The sequence below is a fragment of the Monodelphis domestica genome, chromosome 8 (assembly GCF_027887165.1).
Source record: "Monodelphis domestica isolate mMonDom1 chromosome 8, mMonDom1.pri, whole genome shotgun sequence".
Lineage (NCBI taxonomy): Eukaryota > Metazoa > Chordata > Mammalia > Didelphimorphia > Didelphidae > Monodelphis > Monodelphis domestica.
Genome location: NC_077234.1, coordinates 46,512,071 through 46,538,690, shown reverse-complemented (window position 1 = coordinate 46,538,690; position 26,620 = coordinate 46,512,071). Strand labels below are relative to the sequence as shown.

Here is a 26,620-nt window from a genome sequence, read left to right as displayed (position 1 = left end):
TCAGGAGAAACCTACCTCTTAAGAGAGACTCCCCGTATCTCTCCCTGCCTCAGTTGAGCCAGGGGCCTGGAGCAAATTACTTAGTGCTTAGGCTAGATATCTTACCCTATACTCTCTCTGATTTTCTTACTCTTTCTTCATTTTGTAAATAAATTGTAAATAAATATCTTTGGAATAAATTCCTGGTGACTCTATTCTTAAATAATCCAGTCCAACCTTTTATAAACTCCCCTCTTTCCCCCCTACATTTATTAACTGACAAGATGGTAGAATAAAGACCATGAAAAAATTTTATATATGTCAGAAAAGGATGAATGTAATTCAATGGGGAAATCTCACATATGTGCAACCTTTGAATTTTACCACTGTCCTTGAAATAACCATTTCAGTGTAACAGCTACTGTTTTTAGGTGTCAGCTAAAATCTAGAAAATGCCCGACAGTCTATGAAGCAAAGAGGTTGTGCAATGGGTTAAAACAAACAAACAAAAAACGATCTTTAAGTCACTTATCATTCCTGTATGAGTTGCTCTTGCAAAGTAGCTTTTGAATATTTGTATTCTGCCAAACCTCAGCATTTTTTATCTTGCCTAAATCTGTTTCCCATCAAGTAAACATTTTAACCAGGCTATTTTGATGGCTGGTTGCCATTAGGCAAAGTTTCACCCTGTCAAATTGACTGTGGTGTCAACTGTGCATGGAAGTGATTATTGTCAGTGAGAATTCTTGATGCTGCTAAGGTGGCACTGGATAAAACCAGACTCCTGCTTTCTAGTAATCAAGATTAAAAGTACAGCCTTTGCCTTTGGCAAAGAGAATTAGAAGTGGGCAGAGGGATATCTTCAATTAGTGAAAAAACCAGTATCTATATAGCATAGGAATAACCCTTCTAAATGACCCTTAGTTCATTTTTTTAACCCTTATATTTCTGCCTTGGGATCAGTCCAAGGCAGAGGAATGGTAAGGGGGAGGCAATTGGGGTTAGGTGACTTGCCCAGGATCACACATCTAGAAAGTGTCTCAAGCTAGATTTGACCTGTCATCTCTACGTCTGACTATATCCCCCGATTCATTTTTAAGCAAAACAATCTATGTCGCATAGCAGTTATAAAATAAATTTGTGTAGGTATATATAAGTGCATAACATGTCAAGAAAGACAGCATAAGGAAGGGTAGAGAGCTAGTCTTTGAGCCAGGAGGGCCAGGCTTCAAGTTCTACTTATTATACAAACTTGCTGATGACCACCTTAACTCATTCAACTTCTGTATTTTAGGCAGTTAAAGGCACAAAGATGCCAATTTGCAGCAGTAGAGGGTCCCCCCTGAGAGGTCCTGAGACTAATGAAATCACCAGCCCAATATTTAGCCTGGCACATACTTGGTGCTTAATAAGTGCTCATTGACTGACTATTAACAGACTAACTATTCTTAAAATGCCAAATTGTGTGTGTGTGTGTGTGTGTGCGTGTGTGTGAAAGGCACTTTGACATAATAGAATGCAAGCCTCCAATTTTCACACCTAGGCACCTCTGATTTCATCAGCATGCCATTGACTCAGCCTTGACCACACCACCTTCTTCAGCCTCTTCTCCCCTCTGATTAGAGGACCTTAGGATGGAATACCAAACTCCTCCCAATATCTTCCTTTACAGAGGGCAAGACCTCAACTTTTTGGCTCACTCCACTCTACATCTGCTCTCCTGCCTGGTTTCAACTCCATGGAGCAAGATGCCCCCAAGATGGGGACCTCAAGGTCTCTCCTCTTTCCTGCCTATTTTTTGGTGTTGTCCTTCTTTCCCTTCCTCCCTCATTGGATTGTAAGTTCCTGAGGACAGGGACTATCTTTTTTATTCATTGTATCCCTGGCATATAGCACAGTGCCTAGCATGTAATAGGCACTTAATTTTAACTGGATTGGACATACATAATAAATATAATAATACCTAACATTTATATAGCTCTTTAAGGTTTGCAAAGCACTGTACAAATTTGATGTCTCTGAATCATCACATTAAGTGCTAATATTATCCTCATCTTACAGGTAAGGAAACCAAGGCTAGGAGAGGTTAGGTGACTTGTCATAGGTAACACTACTAGGTGTCTGAGACAGAATTTGAACCCAGGACTTCCTAACTCCAAGTCCAATGCTCTTGATTACTATATCACCTAAGAGCTCATAGCCGTGTTGGTATATATGTATGCAAAAATATGTAAAATGTGAACTTGAATATTTCAAGGATTTTTAATTTTAGATGACATACCATGGACTGTGAATTGGAAGAGACTTCAGAGGTCATCCAGTCCAACCCATACATGAGAAGATTCATAACACATATCCAACAAGTGTCCAGCCAGCATTTCCTTAGAGAACTCTCATAGTGAGGACCCTATTGCCTCCCAAAACAATCCATTCTATTTGGTATCGTTTTTAAGAACTTTTTCTATTAAGAGGCAATATCATGAAGTAAAAAGTATCTGGATCTGAAAACCAGGGACCTGTTTTCAAATTTATCCTCTGTTACTTACTACTATGTGCTACGTTGGGCAAATCACTTGACTCCCTAGCCTCAGTTTTCTCACCTGTGATGTTGGTGAACCTTTAAGGGCAAATTCAAGCTATCTGTGAACCCCCACTTTATGGGAGAGAGCTGAGGGTGAAAGTGCTTGCTTTGGATAGATGGACTGAGGAGTGGGGCATGCACAAAACATCCTTGGGCACTGGGAAGAGGGGGAAGGAACAGCTCCCAAAATGCCAACTGCGTAGAAGTGACATGTCTTTGCCAGCAGGAGTCTAGGTAATCTCTATATAGGTTTCTTCTATTCTAGTCTAACCTCTTTTTGAGGTTATCTTTCCTAGTCTCACATAGCTAGGATGTAGCTAAGTCAGATTTGAACCCAGATCCTCCCAAGTCCAGGCCTGGTGATCTATTTACTAGTTAGTGTGTGAGGCTAGATTTGAACTCAGTTCACCATGAATCATGTCTTAAATCTCAAATTTCTGAAGTTGAGTTTTGGATCCCACATATAATACTTTACCCTTATCCTTATCACATTTTCTTTTTATATTTAGCTCAGCATTCTAACTTGCTTACACCTTTTTTCTATTTCATTTTATTTTTTTGACTAATTAAATGTCATAACAAATTTCCACACAAGTTTTCCAGTTATACGATCCCAATTGTCTTCTTCCTTCCCCTCTCCCAAAATGGCAAGCAAGTCAATCTGGGTTATACATGTATCATCACACAAAACATATTGCCAGATTGTTCATCTTTGTAAGTGACTTATAAAACCCACCCCCCACAACATGAACCCAAATAATCAAGTGAAAAATCCTAGGCTTTCATCTGCATTCCCACTCCAACAGTTCTTTCTCAGGAGCTTACATCTTTTTGATGAGGGAGTTTCTGCCACCAAATAGACCACAACATATCTATAACTTGGTAAGTGTCCCTCAGTGGTTATAGTTCCAGTGGTTGCTGTGGCTACTACTTTTTGCCCTACTGCCAAGCTAAGACTGAGATTCTCTGAACCTGACCAATCTTGACCTTGGATAAAATATTATTCCCTAGGGCCATGCTTAAAGTCATCCCGAGTGGCCAGGATCTAATAAGAGTTCACTCTGTTGATGTAGCCTTCAAGTATCCAGGGAGACCTTCAAGAGCAGAGAAGACTTCGGTATACATAAATAGTATAGAGAGAGATAAAAAATGCTTTCAGTAACTCTAGCCTTATGACTGCCTTCCACCAAAGCTATTCTAAAGGACTGCAGCCATTCTGAAGAAACAAACCGAAGAGTGATTATAGCAACCTGATTTCCTCTTGGGTCCATTTTCGAGCTGACATGGAGGAAGCAGAAAATGATTGACGCTTCCGATTTCTATTGTATTGTGAGAGGTACACAAAGATTTGTGGAAGTTAAATGTCAGATTTTGGGTAATGATCTCTCTTAGTGTATGGGGCAAGGTAACACTTCCATCCACTGAAGTCTAAGAATATTTGGTAAATGCCACCTTGGAATTCCAAATAACTAGATGAAACTTTAGCACTTTGCAAGACATTAAAGGCATATACACCTGCTCTGGGAATAACTTCAAAGAGAAGAGCATCAAGGCTAACATTACTAACTTCTCTATGCAATGCTAGGATCTAAATAACCATCTTTTTTTCTTCTACACACATTAATATGTAATATGACATCTGCCACATGTGAAGACCACTAGGGTACACTTCTGTATGAAGCAAAATGGATAAAAGAGCATAATTTCAACTTTCAAGGCCTCTACAGCAGCATTGTACTGCTGCGACCAGGCTGTCTTTGGGTTGCCATGTTCCACGTGCCCCCCTCTATTTGTGATACTGTACTTCAGCTCCTGCCCTCAGAATTTGGGCTTCTGATTGGTTAGCACTCACACTATTGCCAACCAAGACCCATCCTACTGCTGCCCTCAAACCATCTTCAAGTCATTCATCTCTCACCCCACCTCTGCTTTCCACCCCTAGCTAAGTTGTCTAGTGGATAGAGTGTTGCATCCAGTCAAGAATATATGAGTTCAAATAACATTTTTGAGAGCTACAAATAACATTTTCCCCATATATTAATATATATATATAATTTTATCTAATTGTAGCCCTTATAGAAGAGAGTTTGAATTAAAAAAAAAGGTGTGGGGGGGATCGATGATGGTACCAAGAGATACTTGAAGAAATAGAAACAAATTAAATAGAATAATCTTTTTCACACAAAGATACACATGGGAAAGGGAGGGGAAGAATACTCTTATAAGAGGGAGAGGAAGAGAATGCTAATAGGTAATACTTAAACCTTACTCTCAGTGAAATCAACTCTGATAGGGAAGAGCATCTAGATCCATTGGGATCTTAAATTCTATCATCCAACAGGTTAAGGAAGAAAGTAAAACTAAGGGGGGTAGGGGGAAGGGAGTACAAAAAGGTAGGGAAGGAGAGGGGGGAAGGAAATTAACAGACCCTAAAAAAAAGAAGGCAACAAAAAGGAAGGGGCCAGAAAGGGAAGCCTATCAAGGGAGGGGACTAGGGGGACTGATTAAAAGTAAACCTCTGGTTTAAAAGGATATAGCAAAAGAAGAAAGGTCAGAATTAGGGGAGGAGATCAAAATGCCAGGAAATTCACATAACTTTGAATGTGAATGGGATGAACTCACCCATAAAACATAGACGAATAGGAGAGGGGATTAGAATCCAGAATTCTACCCTATGTTGTCTACAAGAAACACACCTGAGGCAGGTAGATATTCACAAGGTCAGAATTAAAGGTTGTAATAAGACCTATTGGGCCTCAACTGATAGAAAGAAGGCAGGAGTTGCAATCATGATATCTGACAAAGCCAAAGCAAAAATAGATCTTATTAAAAGGGATAGGGAAAGTAAATACATCCTGATAAAAGGGAGTATAGACAATGAGGAAATATTACTAATCAACATGTATGCACCAAATAATATAGCAAACAAATTTCTAATGGAGAAAATAGGGGAATTAAAGGAGTAAATATAGTAAAAACCGTATTAGTAGGAGACCTGAACCAACCACTATCAAATTTAGATAAATCAAATAAAAAAAAATAAAAAAGAGGTAAAAGAGGTGAATGAAATCTTAGAAAAATTAGAGTGAATAGATATATGGAGAAAAATAAATAGGGACAAAAAGGAATGCACCTTCTTTTCAGTAGCACATGGCACATTCACAAAGATTGACCATATACTAGGTCATAAAAACATGGCATACAAATGCAGAAAAGCAGAAATAATAAATGCAACCTTTTCAGATCATAATGCAATAAAAATAATGATCAGTAAGGGTACATGGAGAACCAAATCAAAAATCAATTGGAAATTAAATTATATGATTCTCCAAAATTGGTTAGAGAACAAATCATAGAAATAATTAATAATTTCATTGAAGAAAATGACAATGGTGAGACATCCTTTCAAACCTTATGGGATGCAGCCAAAGCAGTACTCAGAGGAAATTTTATATCCTTGAGTTCATATATTAATAAATTAGGGAGGGCAGAGATCAACAAATTGGACATGCATATCAAAAAACTTGGAAGCAAATAAATTAAAAACCCCCAGAAGAAAACCAAATTAGAGATCCTAAAAATTAAGGGAGAAATTAATAAAATTGAAAGTGATAGAACTATTGTACTAATCAATAAGACTAGAAGCTGGTATTTTGAAAAAAACAAACAAAATAGACAAAATATTAGTCAATCTAATTTTAAAAAGGAAAGAAGAAAAGCAAATTAAAAGTATCATAGATGAAAAGGGGAACCTCACCTCCAATGAAGAGGAAATTAAGACAATCATTAAAAACTATTTTGCCCAATTATATGGCAATAAATATGCCAATCTGGGTGATATGGATGAATATTTACCAAAATATAAATTGTCTAAACAGAAGAAGAAATAGAATTCTTAAATAATCCCACATCAGAAAAAGAAATCCAACAGACCATCAAAGAACTCCCTAAGAAAAAATCCCCAGGGCCTGATGGATTCACAAGTGAATTTTATAAAACATTCAAAGAACAGGTAATCCCAATACTATACAAACTATTTGACATAATAAGCAAAGAGGGAGTTCTTCCAAATTCCTTTTATGACACAAATATGGTACTGATTCCAAGCCAGGCAGGTCAAAAACGGAGAAAGAAAACTACAGACATATCTTCCTAATGAACATAGATGCAAAAATCTTAAATAGGATACTTGCAAAAAGACTCCAGCAAGTGATCAGGAGGGTTTATACCAGGAATGCAAGGATGGTTCAATATTAGGAAAACCATCCACATAATTGACCATATCAACATGCAAACCAAGAAAAAACACATGATTAAGAATATATGAGTTCAAATATGGCCTCAGACACCAGCTATATGGTGCTGGGCATTCATTTAACCAATGTCTCAGTTTTCTCATCTGTAAAATAGGGATAATAGAACCTACCTTCCAGGTTTGTTGTGAGGATCAAAAGCACATAAAGTACTTTGCAAAAAGTTTGATACAAGAACAATTAAGTGGCTCAGTGGATAAAGAGCTAGCCTAGAGATGGGATGTCCTGAGTTCAAAGACACTTTTCAGCTGTGTGACACTGCTCTTCTTCCCTTGGAGCCAACACTTAATATTGATTCTAAGACAGAAGGGTAAGGGTTTTTTAAGTGCTATATATAAGTGCTGTTATGATGATGATGATGATGATGATGATGATGATGATGATGCTTTTTCCATTTATACACTAAAAATGTACTACAGGATAGGTCTACCTAATAGAGCCTAAAATTTTTTTTCTCTCCTCACTTATCCACTAATGTAGTTATTATTTTCAGCTTTTCTTGGAATGGAAGCATATGCTAGTCCCATACCAATTTAGCTATACTCATTTAAATAAGAAGCTCACCTTGATCACATGGTTTGATGGGGATGTAGATTCTAAATGATCACCCTAGTGCAAATGTTAATAATATGGAAATAGGTCTTGATCAATGATACATGTTAAACCCAGTGGAATTGTGTGTTAGTTGGGGAGGGGGGAATGGAGGAAGTGAGGGAAAGAACATAAATCGTGTAACCATGGAAAACTATTCTAAATTAATTAATTAAATAAAAAATTTCAGATAAAAAAAATAAGATCACTTGTTACATCAGAAACATGATACTTCTTCACATTGCTTCCTTAGATGCCTTTAGAAAAGTAACCCATAGGGCAAAATGACAAATGTTGGAGGTGTAAAAAGTGGAGACACTAATACACTGTTGGAAGAACTATGAAATGGCTCAGTTATCTTGGAGATCAATCTGGAATATTATACCCAGAGAGTTATAAAACTTTATATTCCCTTAGATCTGGCAATGTTATTGCTTGGTCTATTTCCCAAGGAAATTAAAGAAAAAAGAAAAGAACCTATATGTTCCAAAATATCTATAGCAGCTCTCTTTATGGTAGTAAAGAATTGGAAATTGAGGGGATGTCAATCAGCTGGGGAATGGCTAACCAAATGGTGGTATATGATTGTGATGGAATACTACTAAATTATAAGAAGTGATGAGTGGATTTTTTAAAACTTGGAAAGAACTTCATGAGTTAATGAAAAGTGAAGTGAGAAGAACCAAGAGAACGGTATAAACAGCTACAGATTTAATATTTGAAGAATAATTTGTGAATGTTTACCTCCACAGAATGAACTGAGGAGTGAAAAAATGAAAGACATAGTCTATAGATCCAAATCTATTTGTTGGATGATGCCTTCTATGACTTAGGTGGGAGGAGGAAGGGGCTCAGATACCTGAAATAAATTCTATTTATGATAAAAAGAAATATGTAACAAAAGCTAGTTTGAATTCCTTATCTATAGTTTGGTGACTGTGTAGTTAACTGGCTTTAACTAGAGAGTACAAAGGTTTTATATTTACCTGTGCCATTGGTCCACAATTGCCTTGGATGGTAATCTCCAGATTATTTTGGGCTTAGGTTCTCCAGTAGCTGAGCAGTTCAGTAACAATTTGTCTCCAAAATTCAATTCAGTCAGTTTTTGGGAGGCAGTTTCTATCCTAGGAATGGTATCTCTCTCTTCTATTATTAGGTTGACTACCCTCCTCTCTGAACCAGTGGAACTGGTGGCTATGCATTCATAATTACCCCTGTCCGAAGAGGCTATATTTCGTATATAAAGGGTCCCATTTGGAAACAGGAACCACTTGGCATTTATAAATTGTAAAGGTTTCACTTCAGTGCCATCCAAAAGGACCCAGTGAACACTGGGCTGAGGATTTCCTTGAGCTGTACAGGGCAGTTTCAAATTTTCACCCCATATTCCTGTGATGAATTGTCTCTTTTGTTCCAAGATTATTGGGGGTGCAGCAATAACTTGTATCTTAACCAGCCATGAATCCATACCAGCAGGGTTATTGGCCATGCAGGTGTAAATTCCACGGTCATAAACAGTAAGTGTGTTGATGACCAAAGTCCCATCAGGCTTCACCAAAGCTTGGTTATTTCCCTGAAATGATTCTGAAACCATTGTTTGGTTTGCTAGAATCCAGGAAATTTTAGGGGTAGGCCTTCCTTCAGCTCTACATTTTACTTCCACAGAACTACCAGAATGAGCAGTAATTTCCTTTGTTCGGCCTTCTAGAATCCTAGGAGGATAGGCTATCACAGACAAAGTGACATGAAGTCTATCAGATCCATGCTGATTGGCAGCCACACAAAGGTACTGTCCGCGGTCCTGAATGTTCACATTCTGAATGAAAAGAGTACCATTAGAGAATACTTCAAATCTGCTCTCCTGTGTTTCTTCAGATAAAACAATTCCTGATAAGAATAAAAAGGAAAACACTTTGAGTTATGGGACATCCAAGTCTGGTAGCTGTGTTTTGTGTATAGAAGGAATTTTTAAAGGAAATTTCCATTTCCTTTAAGTGACTTTCAGTCAAGATACTTACAATCAATGTATTTTAAATGAAGATTAAGTTAGATAGTTACAGATTACTCAAGAAATTACATAGATTTTTTCCAAATTATTTACCATAATTGTATTCATTTAGAATTTTCCATTTGGGGAACATATATTTTAATGTATCTCATTCTCTCTTTGTTTCTAGTTTTTCACAAATATTTTTAATTTATCCATTTCAATTATAGACTAGTCTTTTCAGCACATGAATATAGCTGTAACAATAGAATATTGGTGTTATCTACTCAAATGAGATAGACTCATGTGGATAGTTTTGCAAACCTTAAAGTGCTAACAATAGCTTACAAGAACGTGATGAGGGCATTCTTCTCTTTTGTAGCTAAATAACACTAAATGAAGCAAGATTATTTTAAAGTGCCTGGTAATTAGTTTGTATTAACTATGTTTCTGTCATCAGGAAGGGGTCCGGGATCTGGGTTATTCAGAGATGACTTTGGTGTATAGGTTTTTAAGACATCAATAAAACACTTGAATATAAACACAAATAAAAGTACCTGATGAGACTCTGGTCCAGTGAATAGTGGGAAGAGGGTTACCAGTGGCTTCACAAGGGAGGAAGGCATCTGAGTTAGCCAACACTGTAAAACTAGCTGCTTTGCCTCCAACTATCTTAGGTTTTTCAAATCTATTTCTAGACAGATACCCAAAGGTTAGGTGCTTAGCAGTGGTGGTTTCTTGAACTGCTATCTGATCAAGGCTGCTTTTGATTACATTCTCTTGCTGATCTTCCCACTTTGGAGTATGTTGAGTGATGCTCTCTGGGAAGTTTATTGTGGTCAGCACATTTGCTCCTGGTATTTTGCCTCTTTCAGCAACTTCTGAATATGATTGGTGCCAAAACAAGTTTTCTGACCAGAGAGGAGTAACATTATCCTTAGAGCTTTGTGGTTCAACTGTCGTTACGAGCAAAGCTGGTGTGGGATATATATCAGCATAGATAGAGGGAGTTGTTCTAAAAGAGGACTCTGTTTGGGGATACGATCTAGAAGGTGCTTCAGTCTCAGGCCCAGACATGTGCTGGTCAATATGGAAACTTGTGGCTTCATGTGGCTTTGGCTCATTGGGAGCTATTGTCCCTAAGAATGTAATGGGCACTTGGTCAGTTACTTCACTTCTGGTCAAGGGAATGGAAGGAACCTCAGGTACTTCCATGCCACTACTAATCCTCAGGAATGGTGTTTTGCTGGTAAAAGTACCTTGCAGTGTTTTACTGGATGAGGTCATATTAACTTCAGTTGTCTTTGATGGTACCAGAGAATTTATTTTAAATACTTCATTTATACCTGTAGCATTAAAGGTTAATGGATGAAAACTATTGGAAGTTGGAATTTCTTTAATGCCTTCTGGAGACAGGGTCACAGTAAAAGTGCTAGAGCTAATTAAAGGTTGAACTACCATTTTACTGGGAGTGGTTGTCATTACTGATGAAGTGGTGATAGCATTGTCAACCTCGGTAATGGTCCGTGGGGTCATAATATTTTTCTGTGGTCGCCTTCGTCTTTGCCCTCTCCGTCTCCCAGGTCTGGCGATTCTGTTTCTGATGACAGTGGTTGAAGGCTGGACAATATGAGGAGAATGTGTTGACATAAAACTGACTGTAGTAGATATGGTTGTGGTACTTGCAGTCAAAGATGGAAGATCTGTCATTGTTGGGAGATTCTCAGGGTTGGCTCCATCAGGAATAGAAGTGAGTTTCTGAGTTATAGTAGGAATTTGCATCTCCTTTGATAAGAGAGTTGTGAAATGGAAAGAACCTCCATCTATGGGCACTACTGGAGACATTTTTGGAGGAACTGTGATTGTATTTGCTTGTGAACTAGATTTATGAAAATCCTTACGCACTTCTGTTTGGACATATTTGTTCTCGAAAATTTGGTGCCATGGAATTTTTCTTCTAATTGCTCTTGTAAAAGCTGTCACACTAGGAGCAGAGGAGATGGCTATAACACTTGAACGAGTTGTAGGAATGGGTGCACCTTTCTTGGTCACACTGGCACTGGGGGTGGTGCTAAACAAAGCTGGATGACTCGTGCTCTTTGGAAGGGTTTTTTCTGTATCCAGAGGCATAGGAGCAAGGGTCACCAATTCATTCTTTGGAATTACATGTGAGCTTTCTGCACTAAAATATCTTATGGTGGGAGTTGTTTTCTCTGACTCTACATTAGGCTTATCTACCTCTTCAAGTTGTGATGCTGGATGTGGGTATGGAGTAGTGGGTGCTAATGTTACTTCTGCAAAGTTCATTTTAGGGAGGGGATCATGCACAGCACTTGGAAGAAAAAAATGAGAAGGAGCTGTGGTAAGTACCATTCCAGGTGTACATGTTGGGCACTTCATGTCAAGTTCTTTTGGAAGCAGTGTTGTCCTTTCTTCAGGTAGGAACTTAAATCTTGGTCTCAAAAATGGATATCTTTGCCCTCTGGTGTTTGGGATTCTACCTGGGTTGATAATTCTCCTCCTGCCCCAAATTTTTCTTCGTCTCCCATAATGTCTCATTAGTGGGGTTGTGGTGGTGACATCACCAATGGCCCAAACTGGATTCTGCGTCAGCATTGTTGAGTCTGTGGGAAACTTAGAATTATGAGATTTTATGGTAGTTTGGGAATAAAAATTCCCATTATTCGATTTATTCTCTGTGATTACAGACATGTGTTGATGAGAAAGTTCATTAATAGAGACTCTAAATATAAGATCTTTGCTGTCAGTATCCTCAGATATACTGATATTGCTGTCTTTAACGCCATCTCTTGATGTAGTAGATATGCTTTTGGAATGCTCATTTCTTTCCCATAAAGATTGATCTTCACTCAAGATTTTGACTGTAATTGGCATCAAAGAAGAGGTGGTAGGTAGTTGTCGAGTGATGATACCTGCCATTCTACCTGATGTATTTAGGTTAATTTGAGTTGAAACGGGTACAGTTTTGATAGATGTGGATAGATTTAAATTTGTATTTGAAATGAACTTTGCAGGCCTTTCATGTTGTAAAGTCTGTGGACTGACTATTGGAAAGGCTTCCATGTCAGAAGAGATACTGGTTTCTGAACTGCTTGATGGTGTTATGGGATCTGTAGTCACTGGGCTTACTGATATCTCCATAGCTCTCGTTGTCAGGAGCATGAACTCTTCATCTGGAGGCAAGATACCAGATGACTCTTCTCCATCTGCAGAGAGCTTTGAGAGTGGAGTGACTTGTGTAGGGAGTGTAGTTATGGCACTTCCTACTTTTTCTGGTGTGGCTAGTTTTTTAGCTTTTTCCAAAAATGCTGCCCATTGTCTTGGGTCAAGTCTTCGAGCAGAAGGAGGAAATTGTCTTCTGTGTTCCCTAAAACGTCTGCTTATTGCCTCTCCATGGCGGCGGTAAGTCAGTTCACTATAATTCTTTCTTTTACTTGGATTTGTCACATCAGCCTCTGGAGTCACTGTGTTTTGTACTACTGGTGGCTCTTTTGGGTTTGTGGTAGTAGTCTTGGGTTCCTCTTGCCCAGAGCCTTCAGCTTCTCCATCTTGATATTCTGGAATATGCCCTTTTGTGTCTACCAATACTTGGAAAATCAAAAAATCAACACCATATGGATTAGCTGCTACACATCGAAAATAACCACTGTCTCGTTCAGTGACCTTCAATATTCTTAAAGTGCCATCACTGAGAATTTGCTTGTTTCCTAAGGAGTGATGAAGCACAATATTTCCAGGGAGAACCCAACTGAAAGAGGCATCTGGGATCCCAGCGGACTGGCATGGAAGCTCAAGTGTCTCACCTATAGAACTCATGTGTGGGGCCCCATTTACATGATAAGATCCCACATTTGGATCTACCACAGTAACCCTATAGGTGAGGATATCTGCATCATCATAATTAGTGCTGATACAATGGTAGAGACCAGTGTCAAAGCCATCAGCTGTCTGCAGTTCCAGCTTTCCAGCTTTATCTATTAGGATTCTCCCGTCTTCACTAATATAAGGGGCTCTCACCTTGCTCCCATCTGCAAGAACCCACTCTAAGCGGGGACTGGGATCTCCTTGGGCTGGGCAGTCCAGTTCTGTGGTCCCGCCCACTAAAACAGTACGCTCCAGCTTAGTAGTATTATCCCTAGAAATCATGGTCCACTTGTGCTTGATTGGCCCTTTTTCACGTGGCACAGTGACATGGGCATCTGCCAGGTACTGGATGTGCAAAGTGCTGAGGGTGGTCACAGTCCTATCCAGCTGCAATGATATATGGTCCTGCATCAACCAAGATGGATCAGCTCTCAGTTCTGCTTTGATATCAGTAAATATGTCTTCACTCTTTGCAGTAATCTGATTATATTTCTGACTGAGATGGGGTGTTTGGGTAAGGGAAAGCACTCGTTCTAGCCTCAGTGGAGAATCACTATACATGGCTAGAATTCGCCAGAGGGGTTGGATGTGATGATGGTCTATGTTACATACAAGGAAGGTGGAAAATGACGTATTCAATGTGATATAGCCACTCTCTTCAGCAAGAGAAATGGGCAATGGCTTGGAAGGTTTCTGAATACTGCAAGCCAAATTGGCTTCATTCCCAGACTGATCCGTCAAGTTCATAACGATCAAACCAAGGGGTGCAACAAAATCTTTAGACAAGAGAGTTACAGAATCCCCTTCTTCTGGTATAGTGAGATTCTTTATCTTCAGGGAAGAGTCAATGGTTGGCTTCATACAAGACAAGGCTTCAGTGGAGATCTCAGCTAAGCGTTTACCTTTGTAATTCTTAGGATTTGTACATAAAGGACACTGAAGAAAAGTGGAGGCATTTCTTTCTTTTTTGCATTTGAATGTGTCTGGGGAGAAAGAAAGAGAATTCAGCTATTTGCCAATAATAACCTATTTCTAAAAGTTATTTCAAATAATAACTTCTCAAACTATAATATAGATGATATATCTATGTTATATTGGAACTTCAATATCTACATCAATTCAATTCACTTTAACAAGAACTTATTTGAAGTCCCAACTTTGTGCCTGGTACTGTGTCACAGTTTATTAAAAGATAATTACATTTTGAAAGTGAATCTATCATTCACCTTAGTGTAAATTTAAACTGCTGTGTTATATCTCCTCCTGTACTAAGACTTTTACTCTGCAAGGGACTTTAAAAGTAATTTAATCAGGGTCAGCTAGGTGTCCCAGTGGATAGAGAGTCAAGCCTAGAGACAGGAGGGCCTGGGTTCAAATTTACCCTTAAACACTTCCTAGCTGTATGACCCTGGACAAGTCACTTAACCCCTATTGCCTAGACCTTGCTACTCATCTGCCTTGGAAACAATTCTAAGACAGAAGGTAAAGGTTTTAAAATATGAATGAATGAATAATTAAATAAATTAATAAAAAGTTCATGCCTAAAGACAGGAGATCCTGGGTTCAAATATGGCGTTAGATATTTCCTAGCTGTGTGACCCTGGGTAAGTCACATCACCTCTGTTTCTTAGTCCTTACCACTCTTCTGCCTTGGAATCAATATACATATTGATTATAAGACAGAAGGTAAGGGTTTTAAAAAATTTAATAAAAGTAATTCAATCTACCACTTGCATTTTACAGCTGAGGAAACCAAGGTTCTGAGAAATAAAATTTCCCCACTTCATGTATGTAGTAAGTGGCCGAGACAAGCAGTATGGTACTCTAGGAAGAATATTGGTTTAGAGTAAGAGGAGTGGGGTTGACATCCTAGCTTATTCCGGTTTGACCTTGCCAATGACTTCTGGACTTCATCAATAAAAAGAAGGGCTTGGACTAGGTAACCTTTAAAAGTCTCTTCTAATTCTCAGCCTATGAACACTATGATTCCAACCTAGGTTTTTAGAATTCACAATCTAGTGTTTTATTTCCCCACCTCTTCCTCACTATGCCACGCTGTCCAATGTCACTTATCGGGATCTTTGAGTACTAGGGTTTGGCCACATTCATAGAATTATAAAGCTTCATAATTGGAAGAGACTTCAGTGGTCATCTGGCCCAACTTTTATCTATAAAAGAATCCCTTCAGCCTAAGAATCAATAAAGAAGCATTTATTATGCACCTACTATATGCCAAATATTGTGGTATAGGCTGAGGATATAGAGGGGGGAAAGCCCAAATAGTCCTTGCCCTCCAGGAACTTACATTTTAGTGGCAGTGGACAACGTGTATACATATAAGTAGATACAAGGTGGATTGGCTAACTCAGAAAATTGTCAATTCCCCTCCAGTGAAAGTCTTCAGACATAAGTTGAGAATGTTGGCCATTCTCTGTGTTGGCTCATCTCCATGCCAGCAATGCTCTCCCTCTTCACCTCCACCCATTAGAATGGGCCACTCTTTTCAAAGCTTGCCTCAGGCTAAAATCTCCTTCATGAGGCTTTTTCTGAACTTCTGGAGACTCTCTTCCACTTGCCACTGCCCTCCCATCTCTGATATTACCCTGAATTTAAGTAGAACAGCCTTTGTATCTAGGAAAATGTGAGCTCTGTGCTTCAGGCTGCCATGCAATAGCCCAGGCTGCTCTAGGTCCTGCCTTCCCATGGGACCTCCTGTCTGGTGCACCCTGGTACACATTGCACCCCTATAGAACAATGATTCTGACAGCTTGTCGGAATCTGGGTGCCATTCGTGCTATGAACTTGAACAAATTTATGTTTGTCTAAGGTTCTAAAAGTCTGTGTGGTTTGGAACCTGATCCCTCTAGCACAGCACACTGAGCAAATACTAAAAGCAGGATTAGAGAAATATGGTAAGTTATATTATTCCCATTACAATAGTGATTTCAGGAGGCTGCTTTAGAAAATAGGAAACATCTGTCCACACATGGAGATGGAGGTAATAAAAATTAGGGAGAGAATAGTAAGAAATAAAAGAAAGGAAATAAAATTCCTAGGAGAATGGAATGGGATCCTATTGATATAAATGCCTTTTTTAAAAAGGTGGCAAAATTGAAGCAGGATATGTAGGTTTTGCCCTGGACCAATACAGAGTAAGCAAGCTATGTGGGATAGATAGAATGTAAAGGAAAATATACATACAGGATCAGGGCAGAGTTAGGTGGAAGGCAAGCTTAAAGGAGAAAGCACTAGCAATTGGGGAAACTAGGCTAGCAAAAGCATCCTGAAGGATACTCTTGAGCTGAGTTTGAAAGGGAGCGAAATGTCTAAGAGATGAGAGTAAGGAGGGAGAACATTCTAGATATGGTGGGGAGGGGGAAACCACTATTAAAGTATGGAGTGTAAATATGAAGCATACTGTGCAAAGAATTTCAGCAAACACCCACTGAAGATCTCCTATGTGTAAGTCATCCTGTATCAGGTAAATACAATGATAAACAAGTCCTGATACTTTAATGAAATTTCAGTCTGATAAGTAAATAAATAAATAAAAAGACTGGTACAGAGATAACATTCTCCAATGTAAACAATCACCCTATTATTATTAAAGACAACAGGCTTTTGTACATCTTTAATCCTCCTTGACTTGTCTCCATATCTTTACCCAGGCTTTCCTCCACCTAAAATGCTCTCTCTTCTCTCCTCCACTTTCTGGAATCCTTAGATCCTTTCTGGGTTCACCTCACATATCATCTCCTCAAAGAAACCTTTCCTGATTTCCCAGGTTGTTAATGTTCCTCGCTGAAGTCACTTTGTATCTCTTGTACATGCTTATCTATTCTCCATGTTGACTTTTCCTAGTAGAATATAAACTCCTTGAGGTCAGATATTGCTTCATGTTTGTCTTTGTTTCTCTAGCAACACCTGGCATGCTTTTTAACACTGTTTAAGGTTTTCTCCTATTGAATACCCTTCTCTCTCTTAATTACAAAGATTCTAAATTTTAGTTCTTCTTCTACCTCTCTACATGTTCCTTCTCTATCTCCTTCACACTATAGTTATTCCTTCCACATCACAACTTTCCCATAATAATTTCAATCATTAAGACATTAAATGGGAAATTTTGAGTTTTACAGATAACACACAAAGATCAGTAGATGACAGAGAAAGTTTAGAAACTCAGAAATGCACACAGCCCAAAATTTACAATAAAGCTCTATAAACATCCCATAAAAGAAGGAAAAAAATCAGACTTCTTCTCTGGTACAAAGGGAGAATCAAAAAATGTTACATGGAGTTTCCAGATCATGGGGATCATGTCCCAAACCCCATGACATGGAAGAGTTAGCTGTACTTTAGCCTCTCCCCAACTTGTTAAATTTTATGTTTCCCAAGAATCTTTACTTGTCCCACTATCCTCCTTTCATTTATCTTCCTTGGCATTTTCTCAGTCCCATGGCTTCAACTAATATGTCTATGATGAAAATTCTCCAACCTCTATCTTTAGCTTTGGTCTCTAGCCTAAAGTGGAGACCTGCATCACTGACCACCTAAAACACATATTCACTTAAAGGTCCCACCAGTAGCTCAAACTTGACAAGTTCATTGCTTTTCTTCCTTAACCAGTTTCTCCCAACTTCATTATTTCTGCCAATAGTCCTGCTCCACATCTTAGAGATTTATGCTCAATGTTACCTTTTGATTCTTCCTTGTCCTTTACCTCAAAAAGACAAGCAAGTGCCAGGTCCTATAAATTCAATCAATCAATCAATAAACATTTATTAAGCTCCTACTATGTTCCCAGGTACTATATTTAGCTCTATGGATACAAAAACAAAACAGAAGACTGTCCCCTGCCTTCAATGAGCTTATAATTGAAAGGGGGAGACAATGTACAAACAAATATATACAAGGCAAGTTGTATGCAGGAGAAATAGGAAGAAAATAACCAAAGGAAGGCACTAAAATTAATAAAGGTTGGGAAACACTTCCTGAAGCAGATAGAATTTTAGCTGAGGCTTAAAGGAAACCAGAAGGCAAAGATGAGGAGGGAAAGCATTCTAGGCATAAAGGAAAGCTAGAGAAAATTCCAGGATCCAAGGGATGGAGACAAGCTAGGTGGCTAGTGTCAGTGTATGGCAAGGAGTAAGTTATATAGAAGAATTTATATAGGTCGGAGGATGCAGGCTAGGTTATAAAGGGTTTTGAATGCCAAAAAAGAGCATTTTATACTTATTCCTGGAGGCAATAGGGAGTTTATTGAATAGGGAGGTGACATGATCAGATTACATTTTAGGAAAATCATTTTAACAGATGAATAGAGAATGAAATGTGTGGGTCTACCTCTTAAACCCATTCCTTCCTCTTTATTCATTCTAGTCTCCTAATGAGCCTTCTAGACCCGGAATAGAATGTTCATTTGATAGGTTCTTTTAACTTTTGAAGGAAGGCATTGGATGATGGGAGAATATGGCAAGTGGTAGGAGTAGCAAATATTGGCAATGAGGGATGGCAATGTGCCTTAAACAAACTGGACTTAGCTTTTCCAAGGGTTAATTTGACATCAGAATGTTAAATATGTAGTATGATAACTGATTTAAAGGCTTTTTGTAATAAATATAAAAGGGAGTGTGATGTAGTGATGCTCACAGGGTCATGAATAGAGAATAGAAGCATGACAATGGAAAGAGAGATGGCCTCAAAGCCTGGATTCAGGTCTGACCCAAGACACATACTAGCAATATGAGCCAGAGAAAGTCAATTAACCACTCTGGATCAAGCACTCTCTGGTGAGGCTTGAACTAAATTGAATATAAATGGGAAATATTTAAGAAAATAAATAAAAATGCAATAGAATATAGATAATGTTCATGTGTGGCTTTCTATGTCAATATGTAGTCACGTATGGGTGAGTGGTTTCTGTTTGAGTTTGAAACTCAAGATAGCTCACTGAGATAGGAATTCATAACCTTTTTTATGGTACAAAACTCTTGGCAATCTGGTAAAGTCTAAGGATTCCTTCTCAGAATAATGTGATAAAATGCATAAAATTAAATTCATAGGACTATGAAGAAAACCAACTAGATTGAAATAATTATCAAAATATTTTAAAAGCAAATTCATAGATTCCAGGTTAAGGACTCCTACTTAGTCTCTAAATTACAGAGAATGTCAACTTGCCTTGGTAGAAGTTTCCTCATTGAGGAATTCCCTACATCAACAAAATCACTATCAAATAAAAAATAATCCATCGTATATTAATAAATTTGATTTCCTCTCCAGTTCTTTTTCCATGGCTCTCTGCCTTTCTCCATTTCTCTCCTCTCTCTCTTTCTCTCCTTATTAATTTCTTTCTTTCTTTCCTTCCTTCCTTTCTCCCTTCTTCCCCATCTTTCTTCCTTCCTTCCTTCCTTCCTTCCTTCCTTTCTTCCTTTCTTTCTTTCTTCCTTTCTTCCTTCCTTCCTTCCTTCCTTTCTTTCTTTCTTTCTTTCTTTCTTTCTTTCTTTCTTTCTTTCTTTCTTTCTTTCTTTCTTTCTTTCTTTCTTTCTTTCTTTCTTTCTTTCTTTCTTTCTTTCTTTCTTTCTTTCTTTCTTTCTTTCTTTCTTTCTTTCTTTCTTTCTTTCTTTCTTTCTTCTGTCTTCCCTTTTCTTTCTTTCTCTTTCTTTTTTTCCTTTCTTTCTTTCTTCCTCCTTCCTTCTGCCTTAGAATCAATACTTTGTATTGGTTTCAAAACAGAGGAGTGAAAAGGGCTAGGCAGTGGGGGCTAAGTGACTTGTCCAGGGTCACACAGCTAGGAAGTATCTGAGGCCAGATGATTTGGAACCAGGATCTCCTGTCTTCAAGATTGGCTCTCTAGCTACTGAGCCACTTGCTATCCCCTCTCCTCTCTTTCTAATAAAACCCCTCAGAATAAGTTGCCTCTAATTGCTGAAAATAATACATAAAAAAGAATATCTATTATACTACCTGGATGCTGCTGGATCCAGTCTGGAAGCCAACTCAGCTCACAGTCACAAACCCAGGGGTTTCCATGCAGGTAAATGCTCTCCAGTTGAGTCATATACAGAATCATCTCCTGAGGGATGGTGGTCAGGAAGTTGTCTGACAAATAGATGTACTTAATGAAGGATATCTTAAATATCTGGAGATATCTCATAGAGACAAAAGTATTGGGATGGAGCTGGGTGAGCAGATTTCCCTCCAAATGCACAAGCCGAAGGGAGGTGAGTCCATAAAAGGTTTCTGGGTTTATAAATTCCAGGTGGTTGTGGTCCAGGTGCAGCCGAGTCAAATTCCTAAGGCCATGAAAGGTATCTCTGTGAAGTCTTCGGACTTTGTTGTAGCTCATTTTTAAAACCTCACAAATTAAAAAAAAAAAGAAACAAACAACTTTACGTTAGTTCAAAAAGTCATTATTTCTGTATGTAAGAAATAACATTAGCATTAGATTATCTCTTGGCTTTGGTGGATGTTGGCCTAGAGGTGAAGGAATAATATGAAGTTTTTCAAATTGCTTTTCCCTAGTCTGTATACACAATACCCCAATTTTCTATCATTATTCAGAATGCATCATTCTCCAAACATGAAAGTGGAAACCAGCTCCAAAATGGCACCTAGTTATACCATATTGAATAAATGAAATGCTTTCTATGAGCCAAGCATAGGGGCAACTATGTGGCACAGTCAGGCCTAGAGTCAAGAAGACTCCTCTTCCTAGGTTCAAATCTAGACTCAGACACTTATTAGCTGTGTTACCCTGGGCAAGTCACTAAACCCAATTTGCCTCAATTTCTTAATTTGTAAAATGAGCTAAAGAAGGAAATGGCAAACTACCCTAGAATCTCTGCTAAGAAAACTCCAAATGAGATCATGAAGAGTCAGACACAAAACAAAATGACTGAACAACAAACTGAGTCAGAGACTATGTTAAGTAATGAATATACAAAAACAAGTAAGAAAGAAATGTAAGCTTTCAAACAACTTACTATATAATGAAGGAACAAAAGATATAAAAGAGAAATGGAAAGGGGGATAATTGTATGGAAACAGATGAAAAGTGGCATGAAGGCTGAGTTCTGGGCAAAATAAGGTGAAAGTATTATCAGAGCCCAAGATCCCAGGGAAAGAATCAGGATTTTAGTGAAAGAGGGTTGAGGAAAATGTGAAGATTGTGAAAATTAGTGAAGATTGCGGGGCTGGAAATAGCCATTATAATAGTTGATTTTATTTATTTATTGGTTTCTTCTTTGTTTAACTCCATCTGTGATATCATTGGTATAAGAAATTCCTAAGGAAGCTCCCTCTAGGAACATAGATCAACTGACCTGTTCTGCAATGTATAGTCTTCGTTTCTTGGAGGAAACATTTGAAAGACTAAATGACTTGTCCAAGGTTACAGAGTCAGTGGACATCAGAGAGGCTGAACGTTAAACCCACATCATCATCCTGACTCTGAAGCTGGCCATCCAACTGTTCCACAATGTCTCTTAGCATACTGATTTCATCTGAGAATTAGTCAATGATAATATCACATGTTTCCTTGATGACAGACATATGGGATTATCTCAAGATCAGAAAGGCAGTATAGTGTAGTAGAATGCTAAACTTAGTGTCAGGAATTCTGGGTTCAAATCCTGATTCTGACACTCACTAGGTGACCCTGAGAAAGTTGCATCACCTCCATGAAACTCAATTTTCTCATCTGTAAGTGGGATAATAATACCATCAGTACCTATAGTGCTGAGCAGGCTCAAATGACTTATTAGGGAGTGTCCCCAAAGTCTTAGTAAAATTTAGTTTCACTAGTTTAAACCTACACTGAGACTTTGGGGACACCCTTATCTATATAAAGTGCTTTGGAAACTTCGTGTCAGTTGTTGTCATTATTAACCAAATAACTTTGGATAATTCACTTGAGCACTTTAACACTCAGCTGCTTCACTGGTTGTAAAATGAGGAGGTTGTTCTACATGATTGTAAACGTCCATTTCAGATATAACTATCTCAAGGGATCTCTAGTTAATGACATTTTACAAATGAGAAAACTGAGGCAGACAAAGATTAAGTGACTTGCCCAGGGTCCTACACCTTGTCTTTTTCTTTTCTTACCTGCAAAGCATATAAATCTGTAAATGTCTTGTCTGAGATGACACGAATCTCATTACTGTGCAGCATCAGCAACTCCAGTTTGTGCAGGCCAGTAAAGTCTGTTTCAGTCAGTTTGGTCAGGCTGTTATAGCTATAAAAAATGGGGAAGGGTGCAGTTCTGTGTAATTCTATTAGAGAAAGCTCATAAGAGCAAGTAAAAGAATGCACGGTTTTCATAAACACATCAGTGAAATTTTGCTCAGGATCCAACAGGACAGAACAATCATTTAAAATTCATGAATATAATTTGAGTCAAAAGTCACCCTGGAAGCCGTCCACAAAGGAAGCTGGAGAGGGGTTGGGGGGAGGAGAATTTATTTCTTTTACTTTTGCCTAACAAATAGAGGTGTGTCTTCTATGTGTAACAGTTGACAAATCATTCATAATTTTTTTCCCTTTGGAATGGCAATTAGGGTTTCAAATTTTTCTGAATATCATGATAAATGCTTTGGAGCAATTCCTTAGTCATTGTATGTGTACAATATGTTTAGAATGGGTGACAATATCACAAAATTCTACATGGTCTCTCTTTTAAGTTTCAATGACAGGACTTTTCCTTCTGAAAGACAGATTAATGATAAATGTGTTGTGAGATTGTCTAGAGCCTATTATGAAGATCCTAATCCTTATTGTTTATGTGCATATAGTAGAGACACAATATGTATCACATAGATACATACAAATACAGTTAAAATTATTCCACATTGACCAATTTTTTAAAAAAGCTTTCTATGCCCTCCCAAAGGGAAATGGATAAAAGAACATACATTGACCCAGGTGATTGTCATTTCTTTTAAAATGTTTAACCAACATCAATCAATCACCACAACAGGGAAGCCAAAGAGCTTAGAAATTGCCTCATCCAACAAACACTTTTCCTTGCCAAATGGAGAGATGTGTCAGCCAAGGAATATTATTACCCTGTTTGTAAAAATTTCAGGAAGAAATTTACTTCTAAGTAAAATGAGGAGATTGGACTAGATGACCTCTGAAGTCTCTTCCAGCTAAGATCCTATGATCATGAGTGGGATTCTCTCACCAAACAGCCAGGATATCTAATTCCAAAACTAGCCTATTCTCCACTACAACACACTGTTCTGAATCTCCTTAAATACCTAGGGACTTGGTTTGACCACCCCTCCTCCTCCCCCTACTCCCAATCAAGAATGAGAAAAAAGGCACAAATATAGTAAAAATGAAACAAAAGTTCTTAAAAATCACAGAAACTACTGCCAGGTTTTGGTTAGTTCATGCACTGTTCATTTCTAAAAACTGGGAAGAATATTATGCTTTTATTTCCCATTTCTTAAAACCTGGGATTCCCTTTATCAGTGACCTCCTGGTGAAGCATGCATAATTTTTCCCTTCTGAGGCCAAAGCCTCCCAAAAAAGAAGAGGGGAGTGTTTCACCTACCCCAGGTTGATGCGTTCTGCGTTGACAGGAATGGAATCTGGTATGGCTGTGAGGTACCGAAAGGTACAGTGCACCTCTGTAGGGATGTAACAGGCACAACGGCGGGGACAGGCACTGCCATAAGGAAGGGTGGCCAGGCAGACACTAACCAGAGAGGCCAGCAAGTGAGGGAGTCCTTTGCCTTTTACTTTCATCCTGAAACAATACCTCCATCAGCAGGGATGAGTGCAGATATCCAGACCCTAACATTGTCCCTTCTCCCCCCATCTACCTAGAAGATAAACACAACTGGTCAATCTTGCTCACAGCATTCCTGGACAGACGTTTTCTAGGGGAAATCTGTATTGTCTGCTACCCTTAAATAGAGCTCTGTCATCTAAAGGAATAGTTATCATCAAGAAAATGCCTTCACAGCTTCTTGCTTTCTTAATGAAAAGCAGCAGGAGACTTGTTATTTAGGAATTGTTAAAAAGTGAAACCAGAGAGCCCAATGAGGATCCAGTTACCACTGAATCCCACTGTGTGTTATTGTGGGTGTTTGTAAACTGGCTTTGCCTGGGTCCTGGCCAGGCAGAACACGTAGGCTGCTTTATTGCCAAATAATGACTATAAACAATGGTAAGGGATTGGATGGGCCAGAGGCTCAAGAAGCCTTCAGTGCTGGACTGCAGAAAGCCAGATACTTTGCAAATGTAATTCTGCCGGGGATCCATAGAAAACATCCCAGCAAGACTTTCTGCTCCCTTCTCTTCTTCTTCCTCCTCTGACCTTCCCTTTCTCTAAATGCTGTTGCTGCTCTGTGAGGCATCACCAGGAATATGGGGTGCAGAGCCTCTCCCTGAGAGACACCTTTGTTGCCCACATATTGGATAAACATCAGCAGCCAAATCTAATTATTCCTTTATTCCACCATCACTCCCCAACCCCCAGAGCCTAAGGCCTGCCCAGGACCCTTCATTCTGCTTATCTGAGAAAGAAGATCTTTGCAAAAATGTTTAGGAACCTCAATGAATTGTTTCTGTCAGTGCATGTCTGTTATCTACTCTTAGCTCCATAACTTAGTTGAAAGTTAACACTGATGTCAAAGTGCATCTAGGATTTGCTGTGTGTAGCAGGAAGCTAACTCAGTTTAGGAAACAGAGATGCTGAGAGTCCTGGCCCAATCCACTAAGTGAGCACTATGATTGCTTGCTAAACATTTCATAAGGACTTTGGAAATAGCCTTTCTCTTTATGGATACTTGGGTTAGCAAGGGCATAGCCAGCTTGGAATCAACTCCTGGGATGGAGACTAGAAAGATCTCAGGTATTAGACCCCCAAATCTACCACGAAATGGGAAGGGCTTGGAAAACAGTCAAAGAAGAGAGGTTAAGGGGGGATGGAGGGGTTTTACAAAAGCTGCATAACATCTGCAACGACAGAGAGGAGCTGACAATACCTGCCGACCGTTTTTGTATAGCAGCTTAGTCTTTCCCAGTCATTGATTCGTCCCTTGAGATAGGCATCAATTGACTAGGAGGAAAAGGCTCTGAACCAAAGGTGCGGGATGCTTGCAGAGGTCCTTTTGCTTAGTAGACAATTAATACTCCAGTCAGAAAGAGAGGCGCAGCTTCGGCCCCCAATAATATAGAGAACGTGGTGTTTTAGCCGAAGAAACGTTTTAAAGAAAGTACAGTTCCTTTGGTTTAAACTTCCTCCCCGGCCAGTTTTGTTTTATTTTCAGTAGTGCGCTCCAAGTTAATGCCACTTATCAATGTCCCTCTCCCCCCTCCTTCCCCTGTCCCAGTCCCAGGAGCTTCACCTCAAATTCTATTTCCTGAAAATTCTCTCACAGGTTCCAAAAATGTGCGTCTCCACCTACTGCGTCCCTTTCTCGGGAAAGTTTCTTGAGCCTGGCGTCAGTCACTGACAAGAGGGAGTTTCCTTTGTTGCTTTCGATGTCTCCCGACTTTCTCCCCAATGTGTCCTCCCATCACCCCCTTCCCTCTCCCTCCCCCTCTTTTTCTCCTCCCTCCTCCTCCCTCTTACCCCCCCCCCTTCTCTCTCTCTCTCTCTCTCTCTCTCTCTCTCTCTCCCCACAAAGTCCCTACTCTCCCCGCTGAACTGGCCACATTTGTCACAGTCCCACTTTAGCCTGGGGTTCAACCACATCCCGCCCCTCCTCCAGTACCTTGCAAGAACGTGATTGGAGGGGTGCTCACCTTCTCTCTTTGCCCAAGCAGCCAATAGGCTGGTGCGCTTCCAGCTGCGGTCCTAGCTGGAGGAGGATGGAGGGCTCTAGGGCAACTCCTGGGGCTGAAGAAATGCAGAATGTACAGAGGCAGTGAATGAAAAGTTGTGGGAGGGAAGGGCTCGCTGGGGGAGTGACAGCAGAACATGCGTGTCTGGGGGATTTTCCTGAGGGGCCCCAGCGCTCACAGATAATGAACTGCTGTTTGGGCTGGCCGAGAGTGCTAGCAAAGTCTATCCACATAGCGGTGGACTTTCTTCCTTTCAGAATGGGTTTTAGGCTCCCAAGAATACCGTTTCTCAGGGAAGAGCCTTGTAAAATAGACTAGAAACTACAATGGGGGCAGCTTGGCAAAAAGTCTAGCAGGTTAGACTTCGAATCAGGAAACCCTGGGTTCAAATATTGCCCCTGATGTTCAATATGTGTTTAACCTTGGCCAAGGCAATTCCAGTCTCAGTGCCTCAGTTTCATCCTCTCTAACATGGGGATAATA

The 26,620-nt window shown here is 39.2% G+C and overlaps 1 protein-coding gene across 3 annotated transcripts in view; it reads right to left on the bottom strand.

Moving 5' to 3' along the window:
- IGSF10 (immunoglobulin superfamily member 10) overlaps positions 1–26,259 on the bottom strand; it is a 34,071-nt gene extending 7,812 nt beyond the window's left edge. Inside the window, exons 1-7 of one of the 3 annotated variants that reach the window (XM_007502021.3) lie at positions 26,099–26,220; positions 25,699–25,802; positions 23,898–24,092; positions 22,445–22,574; positions 20,303–20,693; positions 10,009–14,319; positions 8,451–9,351 (exon numbers count right to left, since the gene is read on the bottom strand). In XM_007502021.3, the coding sequence (XP_007502083.2) occupies positions 8,451–9,351; positions 10,009–14,319; positions 20,303–20,693; positions 22,445–22,574; positions 23,898–24,091 (5,927 nt within the window). In that variant the 5' untranslated portion in view covers position 24,092; positions 25,699–25,802; positions 26,099–26,220. Of the gene's footprint in view, positions 1–8,450; positions 9,352–10,008; positions 14,320–20,302; positions 20,694–22,444; positions 22,575–23,897; positions 24,093–25,698; positions 25,862–26,098 lie in introns of those variants that run through there. The other 2 variants (XM_001370334.5, XM_016425216.2) reach the window with 2 other exon arrangements.
- Between the last annotated feature and the right edge of the window lie 361 nt (positions 26,260–26,620).